Source organism: Equus quagga, chromosome 7, assembly GCF_021613505.1.
Source record: "Equus quagga isolate Etosha38 chromosome 7, UCLA_HA_Equagga_1.0, whole genome shotgun sequence".
NCBI classification, from domain to species: domain Eukaryota; kingdom Metazoa; phylum Chordata; class Mammalia; order Perissodactyla; family Equidae; genus Equus; species Equus quagga.
Genome location: NC_060273.1, coordinates 19,349,282 through 19,365,195, shown reverse-complemented (window position 1 = coordinate 19,365,195; position 15,914 = coordinate 19,349,282). Strand labels below are relative to the sequence as shown.

Below are 15,914 nucleotides of genomic sequence, written 5' to 3'. Positions count from 1 at the left end.
GAAAAAGAACAAACCAAAAGTTAGTGAAAGGAAGGAAATAAGGATTAGAGCAGAAACAAATGAAATAGAGAAAGACAAACAATAGAGGAAATAAAATCAAAAGCTCATTCTTCAAAAAGATCAAACCAGATGACAAACCTTTAGCTACACCAACAAAAAAACAGAGAAGACTCAAATTACTGAAATTAGAAATTAAAGTGGGGACATTACTACTGATTTTACATAAATAAAAGGATTATAAGAGAGTACTATGAACAACTGTACCAACAAATTGGATAACCCAGACGAAATGGACAAATTCCTAGAAACACACAAACTACTAAGATTGAATTATGAAGAAACAGAAAACCTGAAAAGACCTGTAACTGGCAAGAAGATTGAATCAGTAATTAAAAACCTCCCAACAAAGAAAAGTCCAGAACAGATGGCTTCAGTGGTGAATTCTACCAAACATTTAAAGAACACCAATTCTTCTTAACCTCTTCCAAAAAACTGAAGAGGAGGGAGGACTTCCTAACTCATTCTATGAGGTCAGCCTTTCCCTCACACCAAAGCCAGACAGCGACACTACAAGAAAACCATAGACCAATATCCTTTATGAATATTGATGCAAAAGTCCTCAACAAAATACTAGCAAACCAAATTCAGCAGCATATTGAAAGGACTATATACCATGACCAAGTGGGGTTATTCCTGGAATGCAAAAATGGTTCAACATACAAAAATCAATAAATGTAATATACCACATTAACAAAATGAAGGGAAAACGCACATCATCTCAATTGACGCAGGAAAAGTATTGGACAAAATTCATAACTTTTCGTGAAAAAAAACACTTCACAAAATAGTAATAGAAAAAAACTACCTCAATATAATAAAGACCATCTATGAAAAACCCACAGCCAACATCATACTCAACCGTGAAAGACAAAGCTTTTTCTCTAAGATCAGGAAAAGAAAATTCCCTCTTTTGCTGCTTCTATTCAATATTGTACTGGAAGGTCTACCAGGGCAATTAGGCAAGAAAAAGAAAGAAAAGGCATCCAATCTGGAAGGGAAGGAAAATTATCTCTGTTCCAAATTACACGATCTTATATATAGGATATTGCACGAAAAAAACTGTTAGAATAAACAAATTCACCAAGAGTGCACAAAATACACACACACAAATTAGTTGCATTTCTATACACTAAAAACGAATAATCCTAAAAGGGATTTTAAAAAATTCCACTTACAATAGAACAGAATCAAAAAGAACAAAATACTTAGGAATAAACTTAACCAAGGAGGCTAAAGTACACTGAAAACTACAAACTTTCATTGAAAGAAATTAAAGAAGGTTTTAATAAATAAATGGAAAGACATCCCATATTGACGGATTGGAAGGCTTAGTATTGTCAAGATGTCATTACCACCCAAAGCAATCTACAGATTCAACGTAATACCTACCAAAATCCCAACAACGTTTTTTGCAGAAATAGAAAAACCCATCCTAAAATTCATATAGAACGTCAAGGAACCCCAAATCCCCAAAACAATCTTGAAAAAGAAGAACAAAGTTGGAGGACTCATGCTTCCTGATTTAGAAACTTACTACACAGCTACAGTAATCAAAACAGTGTAGTACTGACATAAAGACAAATAGACCAGTAGAATAGAATAGAGAGCCCAGAAATAAACCCTTGCATATACAGTCAAGTAATTTTTGAGAAGAATGCCAAGACCATTCAGTGGGGACATTTCTTCAACAAATGGTGTTAGGAATACTGGATATCCACATGCAAAAGAATGAAGTTGGAGCCTTACTTTATATCATATACAAAAATTAACTCAAAATGGATCCATGACCTAAATCTAAGACCTAAAACTACAAATATACAGATGACCAACAAGCCTATGAAAAGATGGCCAACATCACCAATCAACAGAGAAACGCAAAACAAAATGACAACGAAATAACACTTCACACCCATTAGGATGCCTACTATCAAACAAAAAGAAAAACAAAACACCCAGAAAATAACACGTGTTGTGAAGATGCAGAGAAATTGGAATCCTTGTACATTACTGATGGGAATATAAAATGGTGCAGCCACTACGGAAAGCAGTATAGAAGATCCTCAAAGAAATAAAAATAGAATTACCATATGATCCAGCAATTCCACTTTTGGGCATATACTGAAAAGAGTTGAGAGCAGAAACTCCAACATTCGTACACCAATGCTCTTAGCAACATTATTCACAGTACCCAAAGGCTGGAAACACTCAAATGTCCACTGATGGATGGATAACCAAAACGTGGTATATACATACAATGAAATATTATTCAGCCTCAGAAAACAAATGAAATTCTGATATAGGCTACATGGATGAAACTTGAAGACATTATGTTAAATACAATAAGCCAGAGACAGAAAACAAATATAGTATGATTCCATAGATATAAGTTATCTAAGAGAATGCATGGAATCAGAAAGTAGAGTAGTGGTTACCAGGGGCGGAGGGTAGGAATGGGAAGTTAGTGTTCAATTGGTACAGAATTTCAATTTGGGATGTTGAAAAAGTTCTGAGGATGGATGGTAGAGATAGTTGCACAACAATGTGAATGTACTTAATGCCACTGAGATGTACACTTAAAAATGGTTAAAATGGCAAATTTTGTTATTTATAGTTTACCACAATAAAAGGAAAAAAAAATTTTCAAAGATTGGCACCTGAGCTAACATCTGTTACCAATCCTTTTCTTTTCTTCTTCTTCTTCTCCCAAAAGTCCCCCAGTACACAGTTGAATATTCTAGTTGTGAGTGTCTCTGGTTGTGCTATGTGGGACCCTGCCTCAGCATGGCCTGATGAGTGGAGCCATGTCTGTGCCCAGGATCCGAACCAGCGAAACGCTAGGCTGCTGAAGCGGAGCGCGTCAACTTAACCACTCGGCCATGGAGTCGACCCCAAGAAAAAAATTTTTAAAAGAAAGAGAAAAGCCAATGGTGATCCATGAAGACCAATTCCTCGGGTTATGGGAAAAAGCGGAATCGCTGGATATGGGAAGCAGGAAAAGGGTAGAAGGAGGGTTGTCCAGGAGGCCTAGGGAGAGGCAGCAAAAACATTTCAAGGAGATGGTGGCCCATGTCAGATGTTGCCAAGAACTTGGGACAGCCAAGGACTGAGTGAGGGTCACTGGATGTGATGGTATCAATGTCACTGACGTCCTTCCAAAGAGTGGGTTCAGTTAACTAGTGTGTGTAGACATTACAAAGGGTTTGAGGTGAATAGGTGGAAGAAAAGAGGCAGTGAGTGGCAATAACTCGCGGGGAAAATGAATTTCAAGTTCTAATTCAAAAAAGGTAAAAACACACTTCAGCATGCATGTCTCAGTTACAGGATGCATGGCTGAGAGAGGGCGTGAAAGCCAACCCTTGGTGAGAAACTGTAAAATGCTGGGTCAACCATTCCCTCATGTGGTGCTTCTCAACTTCAGCGTTTCCAAATATGTCACCTCCATGATTCCTGCAACATTCTTGTAGTGCTTCTACTATTATTTTCTTAGTAACTCTCTTTAAATGGACTCACTTTTTTTGTCTTTAGGAAGATTAGCCCTGAGCTAACATCCGCCGCCAATCCTCTTTTTGCTGAGGAAGATTGGCCATGAGCTAACATCTGTGCCCGCCCTCCTCTACTTCATAAGCCATGCATAGGTCCACACTCAGGATCAGAACCAGCAAGCCTAGGCTGCCAAAGCGGAACATGTGAACTTAACCACTGTGCACCGGGTTGGCCCCCAAATGGACTCAGTTTTAAAATGAAATTGATAGGTACTTTAAGGGATATTTTATAACACAACCATCAATAGTAATGCAATATCATTTGCCTTGAACAGAAAGTAATTCATAAAAATAAATACAAAGAGAAACAGAAATATAATTGAACCAAAGGTTTTTTTTAATTTCAGCCAGATACTGTTGCTGCCTCAGTGAAGAGCTATAACACTCTGACCTTAACTTGTGATCGAAATCAAAACCAAAACCATGCTAACGCAGTGCATGTATACACATGTAAAAATGAAACAAGTTTCAAAAAACAATCTTCATTCACCCTTACACATCACTGGTAAAGTGCTGTAATATGTCCTTGTCTATTCTATTTTATATCTTTTTAAAATAATGGACTTGATCCACTAAGTGGATTCACCATTCATTAATGACTTGGTCCCAGGATTTCAAAAACATTGGATTAGTGAACATTACAGAAGTGTTAAAGACACACCAGAACCAGCCTGAGGTCTTCTCCTTGAACTTCTTAAGAAGACTTGAAAGATAACTAAAATGGAAGTTAAGTTTCTCACTGAGCGACTCAGTGTCATTTCCCACCGTATCAGTGCGTCCGCTCCCATCAAGAGGCATGCTGTTGTGTGGTGGTACACAGCCCACACTCTAGAGAACACTGACAGAGAGAGTCCATGTGGTCGAAGAAGGGGCTGTTATCTCTCAAGGAGAGGAGAGGGCCGGGATTTCGGGTTTCTCATGGCCATTCTGCATATGCAGGTTCAGGTTCAGGTTCAGAACCCCAGCCGCATAGCCAAAAAGGTCCACAGGTATGGTTATGCCTTATGTTTCCGAACTGCGGGGTAAGCACTCTGGGGGCACTATTCATCTGTATCACAACTGTATGAGTTTCCTATGGCTGCTGTAACAAATTACCACAAACTTAATGGCTTAAAACAACACAGATTTATTCTCTTATAGTCCTAGAGGTCAAAAACCTGAAATCAGTTTCACTGGGCTCAAGTCAAGGTGTTGGCAAAGCTGGTTCCTTCTGGAGGCTCTGAGAATCTGTCTTTTTGCCCTTTTCAGCATCTAGGGGCCGCCCAGATTCCTTGGCTTTCTCTCCTTTCTCCATCTTCAAAGCACATCACTCCAATCTCTGCTTCCAGCATCATACCTCCTTCCCCTGACTCTGACCCTCCTGCCTCCCCTTATAAGGACCCTTGTGATTATATCGGGCCCCCCCAGATACTCCCAGGTAATCTCCCCACCTCAAGAACCTTAATTGAATCACACATGCAAAGCCCCTTTGGCCATATAAGGTAACATATTCACAGGTTCAGGGTATCAGGAGTGAACATTTTAGTGGGCCACCATTCAGTCTGCCACAGTAACTGAGATGAATGAGGATTTCAGCAGGCTAGTCTGGCAAGGGCAGAAACGCGAACACAGAAGAGCTCCAGCATCTGGTGAAGGCTAAGTGTCAGGGTGCTAGGTGCAAGGTCAGGTGCTACAAACAAGAGCACGTGGAAGTAAATCCCAAAAGGGACACAAAGGCATGAGCTGAGTCTGACTCACAGATAAGCCAGGGTCAAAGCAGGATTCAGGATCTTTGGTTTCAACTAGTATAGAGGTGAACCAGAGCCCTCCCAGGCGGAGCGAGAATGAGCAGCAGACAAGCGGCAGAGGACCAACACATAGGCAACTGACAACTGAGATTTATTTAAAGGACAAGTCAACAGGAACAAGAACTGGTGTGACAACCCTAATAACAGAGGGCTCTCCAAGTGCGGGGTGGGGCTGGCAGGCGACGCCTCGCCATCACTTAGGAAACGTGGCATATCCACTCTGGGAGCATCAGTGGCTTCAGCTTCTGGCTCAGCATGAGCCTTGAACAGATTAACAAGTGATCTCCTTCAAACCTGAGGGGAGGAAACACACAAATGCTGCTAAGAAACGCTCACAGCCTAGAGCAGAGAAAATAGTCAGAGGTGGGAGAATACAACCCTCCTGGACGCTAGTGACCAGCTCGGGGGCACAGGCCACACATCTGGTCACTGCAGCTCTGGTCTTCTGTTTTGTAAGATGAGACTTCAGACAGAAACCAGAGGTTGGACAAGACTCTGTTTATGGGTAATTTTAAAGGGATTAAGAAAGCATTGTACAGTTTGTGGGCTCTTTGCAGTTAATGCTAAAAGTCGATCCTTTAAATGCTGAACTTGGAGCAACTGCAGACAGTTCTTCACCACACATGCAAGTACTGATATCACAAAGCAGCCAGAAGGAAAGTGGGGACAAAAGAAGCCCCCTACATAAAAATATTCTATATACTTTTATTTTATAAAAACCAGAATTAACTCAATAGTATTACAAACAACCTACATTTTCAAAAGTGTGAGAAACTTTAAGTAAATTTGGACATAGCCTCATGAAAGAATTTTTATAAAGCCATTAAAATTATGCTCAATGAGAGTTTTTAATAGTAAGGGGAAGTACTTATAGTATTAAGTTGAAAAGATCGGGAATCAAAGTTACAAATATGTAAGTTCGACTCTGCTAAAAATGAAACAATAGCTAAAAAGAGTGGAAGGAAAAAGTTATTAGAGGTTATCACTGAGTGACAGGCTTACAGGTGAATTTCTTTTCTTCATCATACTTTTTTTAGAAGTTTCCAAAGTCTCTACTAAAAATTATATTGTTTTTCAAATTGAGGGGAGGATAACAAAATAAAAACATACTAATACAGGATTTTTAAATAAAAAACAAGTTTAAAAGGACTTTGTGGGCTGAACTGCACAGCTGGGTAATTTATAAACTAGTGGAATGATAAGCCCAAGGGGGATGATTAATAGCCTTGGGCCAACCTGGAATTTTCATATAGGAGACAGTCCTCGCCTCTGATAAGTTCTTTGTTTTGTATTAGCTACCCGCCTAAGGCTGTATGTCATTTGGACACATCTGTACGAAGCTTGAAGGGCAACTACTACATTAAAGGCCAAAACTGGAATCTGAAATGGTCTCCACAGGGCTGGCAAGACCCCAAGAGATAAGCCCTGGGGAAGTAAGATCAACATGGGGCGGTTGTAAAGAAGGAACTGGATCAAGACCAAGTAACAAGAAACACTGAGACAGGGATTCACGCTCTCTCTCCATGGCCCCACTCTGCCAGGCCAGGGAACTTCTGCTTAATCATAAGGGATGAGAGGGAGCTATTCAACCCACAGCTGCATGAGTTTGTTAGAGAGATAATGAAGTGTTTTTAACATCGAGTAAACCTGGTTAAATGTTGATTAAAAAGACAAACATTGGTTACTTTTATTGAGATTATCACTTTACACTCTCAAGGTCTTTTCCCTACCAGCTGAGGAAATTCCCCAGCAGACCTCTACTGGGTGGGTAGTTGGTTGGTTTGTTTATTTTGATACATGTGGTTTATTTAAACAGTTCCCCTGATTCTCATGCTATAAAACACAGACGATATAACAGCTAATTCTCTGGATATGCTCATGGATAGATGCATAAGATCCTCTAGATCTGTCTAGGCTGAAAGCTCCACTTATGTCTTACATTCTTTGGAGATGAAAACTTCCCCACTTCTAGGTCAAATCAACAAAAGTAAAGTCATGTACCTAGTTCACTTCCTCCTCTGGTTGCCCAACAAAGGCAGTAATGCTGCATGAGCTGCTCAAGAAGCTCCATTTCGTCCAGGAATTCAAGCGACTCTATTCTGTGGAGAATAAAAATAGAACAATATAAATTTATACGATTAAAAATAAACATGATGACCTGTAGTTATGGATATGGAAAGATGTTCATGATATACTAAGTGAGAAGAAGCAGGCTACAAAATAGTATGCATGGTGTGGTTCCATTTTAACTTATTTTTATTGAAAAAAATAAAAAATATCATCACAGAAGTCAAAAGACAAATGACAACCTAGAAAAAAATCTTTGCAATACAAATAACAAAGGGTAATTTCTTTGCTATATTAAGAGGTGTCATACTTCAGTAAGAAAAACTTTAAAAACTCATTTAAAATATGGATAAAAGTTGGGGCTGGCCCCGTGGCCGAGTGGTTAAGTTCGCGTGCTCCACTGCAGGCGGCCCAGTGTTTCGTTAGTTCGAATCCTGGGCGTGGACATGGCACTGCTCATCAGACCACGCTGAGGCAGCGTCCCACATGCCACAACTAGAAGAACCCACAACGAAGAATACACAACTATGTACCGGGGGGCTTTGGGGAGAAAAAGGAAAAAATAAAAATCTTTAAAAAAAAAATTAAAAAAAAAAAATAGATGGATAAAAGAACAGTTCACCAGAAAGGAAGAACAGGAGGTTTTCAGTGCTATTTATGAGAAAAGAAATGTAAATTACAATACAAGAAAAAATAAAGTAAAATACAAGATGCATTTTCAGCTAACAGACTGACAAAGATCAAAAAGGCTGATATGCATTTTAGCAAAGACATGGGAAAAAGGTGCTCTCCTGCATTGCTAGTAGGATCACAAAACAGTACAAACTCTCTGGAGGGTAATGTGATCATCTCTATCAATGTTTAAAATGTACATCCTTTCATTCAGCAATTCTGCTTTAAGAATTTACCCTATATGTGTACAAGGATGTATGTTCAAGAATATTTGCTGCAGCATCATAGCCATAATGTAGTAACAGCAAAAAACCGTAAACTAGAAGAGATGTTTGAATAAATTACAACACATTCATACAAGAGGATACTGTGCAGCCATATAAAAGAACAGGGTAGGTCTATACGTATTGACACGGAACAGCCTCTAAGACATATTACAGAATTTAAAAAGCAAGTTGTTTAGTAAGTAATGTGCATAGTACACTACTGTCTATGTAAAGAAAAAGTGGGCGATACATATGCTTGCATATGCTCAGATTACTTTTGGAAAATAAAGAGGAAATTAGTAATAGTGGTTGTCTCTTGAGAGAGAAGGTAGTAAGGATGACTGGGAAGGAGTGTTTTGGTTTTTGTTTTTACTCTATACTACTTTATTCTGGTTTTTTTTTTTTTTTTTTAAGATTGGCACCTGAGCTAACAACTGTGGCCAATCTTTTATTTTTTTCCTGCTTTATCTCCCCAAATCTCCCCAGTACATAGCTGTATATCTTAGTTGCAGGTCCTTACAGTTGTGGCATATGGGACACCGCCTCAATGTGGCCTGATGAGTGGTGCCATGTCCGCGCCCAGGACCCGAACCCTGGGCCGCCGCAGCAGAGCGCGTGAACTTAACCACTTGGCCACAGGGCCAGCCCCATGGTTTCTATTTTTTTTTTTATCATGTGCTTACATGACTTTTTCAAAAAAGCATTTTAAAAGTAAACTTTTAAATATATAGACACACAGAAAAATATGGACATACGGAAATAGCTTTAAAATTCTTTTAATTTAAATATGGAAATATGGGCACATTGTAGGGGAAAATTCAAGATTTCCAAAAAGTATAAAGAAGAAAATAAAAAATAACTGATATTCCCATTATTCACAATAGCTATCACTAACGTTCTAGTACTGCCATTTGTCCAGGCTGTGTGTTTGTGTGTGTGTGTGTGTGTGTGTGGCGGGGTGTACACACATGCATGTTTCTGTACCTGTGTATTCATTTCTGTCTTGGTACGTACACTTAAGGGTCACATCTGAAGTGAGAATGCCTATCTACAAAGTACTGTGATTGCTTCCCAACTAATCAGAAGGCATCCAAGGTAGATTTCCTAATACCAAGTTGTGGAAAAAACAAGCGCCACATCGAAAGCTCCAGGATGGTTACTACCAAGTGTAACTCTCAGGAGACACTAGATTGTGAAGCTGCTCACTAGAATGTGAACTCCACAAGGGCAGGCATGTCTTTTGGCCTGTTTTGATCATTGTTGTAACTCTTGTGCTCAGAACGGTGCATGGCACACAGTAGGCACTCGGCATTTGTTGAATCAATAGGCCTGCCTTGGACTTCTCCTTACACACAGTATCTAGCAAAAGCTCTTGGTAAATGCAGACAAACTATGAGGCACACACAGAGTTGGGAAGACTACTCAGCATGGGGAAGACAGACGAAAGCCCATCCCGCCTCTGGCTCTGTTAAGGATCCATGTTGCTGTCTACAAAACGCCATGTTAACATGAGACAAATGACTACCCAGAAGCAAGCTGCTCCCCTCATGGCTGTGCCAGTTACAGACTCCTCCCTGGGTATCTAGAGGAGTTGTTACAGCGTTTCCATTACAGATGCCAGGCCAGGGCTATTCAAAACAGTTGTCTTGACAAGCGGCAAATGAAAATCAGCCTGTGGGAAAGGAAAATTCTAGAAGAATCCAGGAAGCATTGATCTGATCATGTGGAGACAGCACTTTCACAAACCTTCAAGGTTTGACAAACATACTTGGAAAAAATAGTGATACTTCTAAAAGTTAATATGAAGCTCTGTGGAAAAGCAAGACCAAAAATTCTTCTCATCTTGCAAGAGACCAAAAGCTCTACCTCTAAGGTCCCCAAAGGCAAAAGGAAATACAAATCAGGAAGTAAATAGTAATTATAAAAAAAGAATTAAGCTGGCACTAACACTGTCCAGAGACATATATGGTGATGCTCCCTCTAGAGTTGTTTCTAACAGGAAAACTAAAGTAAAACAAAATAAAAAATAAGACACCACAACTAAATGCTCAGCTATAAACATTACTTTTTAATTACTTTAAAATTATTACTATCACTATAATATATCCACATATCAATATAAATATTCTGCATCATCAAACAAGATGTGATAACCCTCAAGATTTTGATATGTAAAGATAAATACAATCTATTGTTCAGTTTAACAAAGGGGAAGGTGGTCGACAGACCAACATGTGTAACATGCATCCACTGATTCACAACAGAAATATACATTTCAGTCAATATTTATCTTCACACACACATAGAAAAAGAATACACCCCAACTTATTAACAGCAGCTATCGCTGGAGGGTGCAGCTCCAGAGTGCACTGCCACTTCATACTTCATGTACTTTACATTGCTTGGAAATTGTTTTAGAACAATGGGTATGTATTTCTTTTAGAAGGAGAGAAAAAGTCCATTTAAAAATCTGCGAGCAGACATCCCCCCACTTAGGAGCCCCTGGGCAAGGTCATTTTCCTCCCACTCCACAACACAGGGATTATGCAAAATTTCCACTGCAGAGGTTGCTCTGGGAATTTTCCAGGTGTAACTGCTTATTTTGACTAAAATAATCTGTTTTGGCATAAACCCTATCTCAGCTAACAGCTAATGAGGTACTCTCAAGGTGCTATCAACGTTTAATCTACATTAACAGGTTAACCTGTTTCAAAATAAGTCTAGTTAGGGTTTTGGGGTTTTTTTTTTTACATTAAAGGATACAGAAAATTATGTCTTTAATTGAGTTAATTATCAAGGAGCTAACTCTGGCCAATCCCATACCTGCTCACTTCAGCTCGAGGTAATCTGCTGTACAATTCCATCATGTTGACTGCCGATGCTGTTTCCCACCCATTTGACAGGAGCCGTTCTTTCTAAAATGTGCAGTGGAAAGAAACAAGAACTACAAAGCACTGTCGTACAAATCCAGGACGCTCTTCAAGCACACAAGAATTTCTTTTAGATGACTCCTCTTTCAAAAGCCCGTTCTGGCCCCTAACATCTTTCTTCTTTTTACTGTCCAGTTTTCTATATTGAACATGAATTGTTATAATGGGGGAAAACTCACTAACGTCATGTAAAGAGAAATAAAGCAAGAAACTTTTCTACGAGCAACAGCTTTTCAAAGTGCTCTAGTGGTAATGTGATGTAAGATGTAAAAACTAACCTATTTCAATGGGGGGTGGGGAGGGAGGTGTTTCTTCAGCAAAAAAACGACATTTTTTTAAAAGGAACAGGGGGCTATTATAGATTCCAAGAGATTTAAGGGACATATCAATCAAGTACAAACTGTGGACCACGTCTGGATCCTGATTTAAACACACCAACTACAAACATTTTTTTTTAAACAACTGGGAAAAACTGAATATGAACTAGGTATTAGCTGCTATGAAGGAGTTATTGTCGATTTCCAAGGTATGATAATGGTGTTACCATTATCCTCGGGGGAAGAAAGTCCTTACTTGTAGGAGAATCACAGTGAAGTATTTAAGGGGCAAATGATATACTAGCTGTGATTTGCCTTAAAATATTCCAAAGACAACACTACCAAAAAAATTTGGGGGATAAACAAAACAATGCTGACAAAATGTTATTAATTATTGAAGCTGGCTAATGGGACATGGATGTTCATTTTACTATTCCCTCTACTTTTATGTTATTTGAAAAACTGCATAATAAAAAGTTAAAACAATAGGGTGTAAGACATGTAAATTTGCATTTTCCATACCAAGACGGCAGCACAGGGCTTGGATTTTCCTAGCATGATGAACTAGCGGCCCACATGGAGCCCTAGCTGCCTGTGTAGGCAGGCACTCAATAGGGCTTCTCACATTCTCTTATCTGTGAAGGGAGGATGCCATTTCTCGGTTGGCTAATGGTACAAGAGGATGTTGCAGTCTCTGCTCTCTGACCTGCGACTCTAATGACTTGCAGGTTTCCACTCCCGCCAGGTCACACTGTCGTCTCCGCAGGTTTTCAATCATGATCTGCCCAAACCGATCATCCATGTTCACCTGGGAAAGGAAAAGAGGAGGCTAGGCATTGCCATAAGAGTTTCTTTGTTTCTTAAATATGCAAAATAACATAAAAACATCCTATTTCTAACCAGTCAAGGCTGATGATTGATAACACCTAGTGCAGGTAACAGAACCCTGTGAGCAGTGCTAATGGGAGCATAAGCTGGCACAGTCCCTTGAAGGGCAACTGGGCAGTGCACATGAACTGTAAACATTCAGCCTGTGATCCAACAATTCTACTGCCAGCAATCTGTCCGACAGATATACTCACACGTGTATGCAAAGATGCAAGAATGTTTACTGTAGCATTACGTATTGTAAGAAGAATCTGCAAAGAATTTACTCATCATTTGGCGTAAAAAAAATTCTTGCACGTTCTTGTAATGAAATACTATATAGCCATGAAAACAGGAAAGGAAGATAAATAGACAGACAGACGGAAAGATCTCTAAGATAAACTCTTGAAAAGTAAGGTACAGAGGAATGTGTATAGTATGCTCCTATCTGCCTTTAGGGAAAAAAATCTCTCTCTCTCCATTTATATATGCATGGAAAAATTCTGGAATATGGCAATGTTGCTTCCCAGGTTAGACGCCAAGGTCTGGCGTAGGAGAGAGACTTACTTTTCCTTGTCTACCTTTTTACACTATTTGATTTTTTTTCCTGCACGTGGCATTACTTTTTGAATACAAAAACTAGTTTAAAAATCCACAATTAATCTATATATGTTCACAAATGTCACAAAACAATATTAAGTACACTAGAGTAGCATACACATTATTATTTTGTCATATATAAGGTATCAAAAATTCATCACTTTAATAATATGTAAAATGATTCCCAGAGTTCACAGGACAATGATACAAGACAAGAACCAATGCTATTCTTTTTTGGTTGATGAGTAAGGCTTATGTGGCACTAATGATCAGATTGCACACTATTCATTCAGGAGAAAAGGGTGTTTCTCAGCACACACTCCATCATTTTATTGCCTGGGTTTGAATCCTGGCTTGACACGTAATAGCCGTGAGGCTGTGGGCAAGCTGCCTAACCCCTCTGTGCTTCAGTCCCCTTACCTGTAAAACCAGGGTAGTACTAGTACCCACCTTGTGGGTTGCTGTGGTAATTAAATAAGTTAATATATTTAAAATTCATAGAACAGCACCTGCTATATAGCAATAAGATTTTAAGAATTTGCTATCATTATCATTATTGAAATTATCATCCATGTGGTTCTGTCACTTTAATTTTGTTTTTTTAGGAAGATTATCCCTGAGCTAACATCTGCTGCCAATCTTCCTCTTTTTCCTGAGGAAGACTGGCCCTGAGTGAACACCCGTACCCACCTTCCTCTACTTTATATGTGGGATGCCTGCCACAGCATGGCTTGATAAGCAGTGCATAGGTCTGTAGCCAGGATCCAAAGTGGCAAACCCAAGGCCACTGAAGCAGAACATGCGAACTTAACCTCTGCGCCACCAGGCCAGCCCCCTGTGTCACTTTAAACTACTACTAAGGAAATAATGTAAGGCATGTAAGCAATTAGTATACGTGAAGATGCTGATGATTTTGTATTCATTAGAAAATTATTGACTTAAGTTAAATGTTTATTATTTGCAAAGTGAAGGTGGTGAGTGGAATTTGAACCAGTTTAGGCACAGCTGTGGACAACATACTGAATATTGGCATAACCCCAGGCCTGCTCTAAAGTGACAGGGTCTGTGGTCAAAATTCACTTAATCCACCATCTCCATATGGTACTGAATAAACGTTTGTTGAATACAAGAATACATAAATGAAGCAAGGTGAACGAAGCAGTACTCATCCGAAATGTGAGGAAACATGGAAAGCAGAATTCATTTTCCCCAGGAATGATATTCTGAAAGCGAAGACAGCTTCCCAGGATTTATTCACATCAAAAAACAAAAGACTGGGGCCAGCCCTGTGGTTGAGTGGTTAAGTTTGCGAGCTCCGCTTCAGCAGCCCAGGGTTTCACCAGTTCAGATCCTGGGCGCGGACATGGGACCACTCATCAAGCCATGCTGAGGCGGCGTCCCACATAGCATAACCAGAAGGACCTAGAACTAGAATATACAACTATGTACTGGGGGGCTTTGGGGAGAAGAAGAAGGAAATGGAAAAAAAAATGGAAGATTGGCAACAGTTGTTAGCTCAGGTGCCAATCTTAAAAAAAAGACCGATGAGGTCAGCTACCTTTATATCCATTAACCAAGGACTGAAGACTGAGTCTGAGGAACGTCCCCAGTTAAAGAGAGGGAAGGAAGAAAAGTCAACCTACCCAGAACCACCTAGACAGGAACCTGGACTGGGGCGGGGGCTGGGAAGGAGATCAGGAGACCAAGGTCAACCCTAGATCTGTCCATAATTACATGACACTGGGCAAGGCCCTTTACTGCACTTATCTGTAATAAAATTTTAAAATAAAATAAAATGAGGTAAAAAAAAATCAATAAAACGAAAATAAACAATAAAAACAGCTACAGTGTATTCAGAGCTTATCATGTGCCCACTGCTGTACATCTCATGAATTCCTGTAATAGCTAGAGAGGGAGGCATTTTTATCCCTTTAAAAACAAAGAACTGGGGCTCAGAGAGATCCAAATAATAGCTAATACTTAAAGCTGAGCAACCCTGTAAATGCTTTCCATATATTAACTCATTTACTCCTCATAACAAACCTATAAAGTAGCAACTATTATTATCCTCATTTTTCAGATGAGGAAAAAGGCACAGGGAAGTTATGTAACTTGTCCAGGTCACACAGCTAGGCAGTCTACCTCCACGGCATGGACCCCTCAACCACCAAGCAATCCTGCCTAAGGTCACACAGCCAATAATAAGAACTAGGGCCAGGATTTGGACCCAAGTTGGATAACTCCAACGTTCCAAAATATAACCCTTTCTTCACTAGATCAGAAGAGGCAAACAGGTAGCCAGTGGACCAAAGTCAGTGATTTCAGAAATTAGGAAATTTTACTTAAAATCCTACATTTCCAACTTCTCCTGAAAAATCGGGAGTTCTGGCAACTCTAGGTTCACAGGCCCACAAGGTATCAATTAGTTGGAAGTGACTAGTGGCTGCTCCCATGAAATGGGACATGGGTGCACCAGTTCACCATAGTCCGCACCACTCCACAGTATCCCACACCTGGCCAACTTCCTCCATTTGCATCACCTGCCTGCCTCTGAAGGCATTTGAGTTTGCTACCCCTACACTGATAACAGCCAAAATTCCCTCCATCAAGGTCTATGACTGCATAGTAAATATAACAGCAAAATAAGAACTCAAAAAACTTTCATAAAGGCCCAGTTAGAAGTTCCAAAAACTGGATAAAAGTTTGCAGGAAGTCAAGAAATCAGGGGTACTGGGCTTGCTGGAATCCATTAATTAATACAGGAGTTATGTGAACGGCCGGAGGCCGGAGGAGTAAGTGGAAACAT

At 39.7% G+C, this 15,914-nt stretch overlaps 1 protein-coding gene across 1 annotated transcript in view; it reads right to left on the bottom strand.

Moving 5' to 3' along the window:
• Positions 1–5,459: 5,459 nt before the first annotated feature.
• The window catches only part of LCMT1 (leucine carboxyl methyltransferase 1), a 75,504-nt gene continuing 65,049 nt past the window's right edge, over positions 5,460–15,914 (bottom strand). Inside the window, exons 9-12 of the mRNA XM_046666445.1 lie at positions 12,348–12,449; positions 11,218–11,309; positions 7,391–7,488; positions 5,460–5,683 (exon numbers count right to left, since the gene is read on the bottom strand). Coding sequence (XP_046522401.1) covers positions 5,661–5,683; positions 7,391–7,488; positions 11,218–11,309; positions 12,348–12,449 — 315 coding nt within the window. The 3' untranslated portion in view covers positions 5,460–5,660. The remainder of the gene's footprint in view (positions 5,684–7,390; positions 7,489–11,217; positions 11,310–12,347; positions 12,450–15,914) is intronic.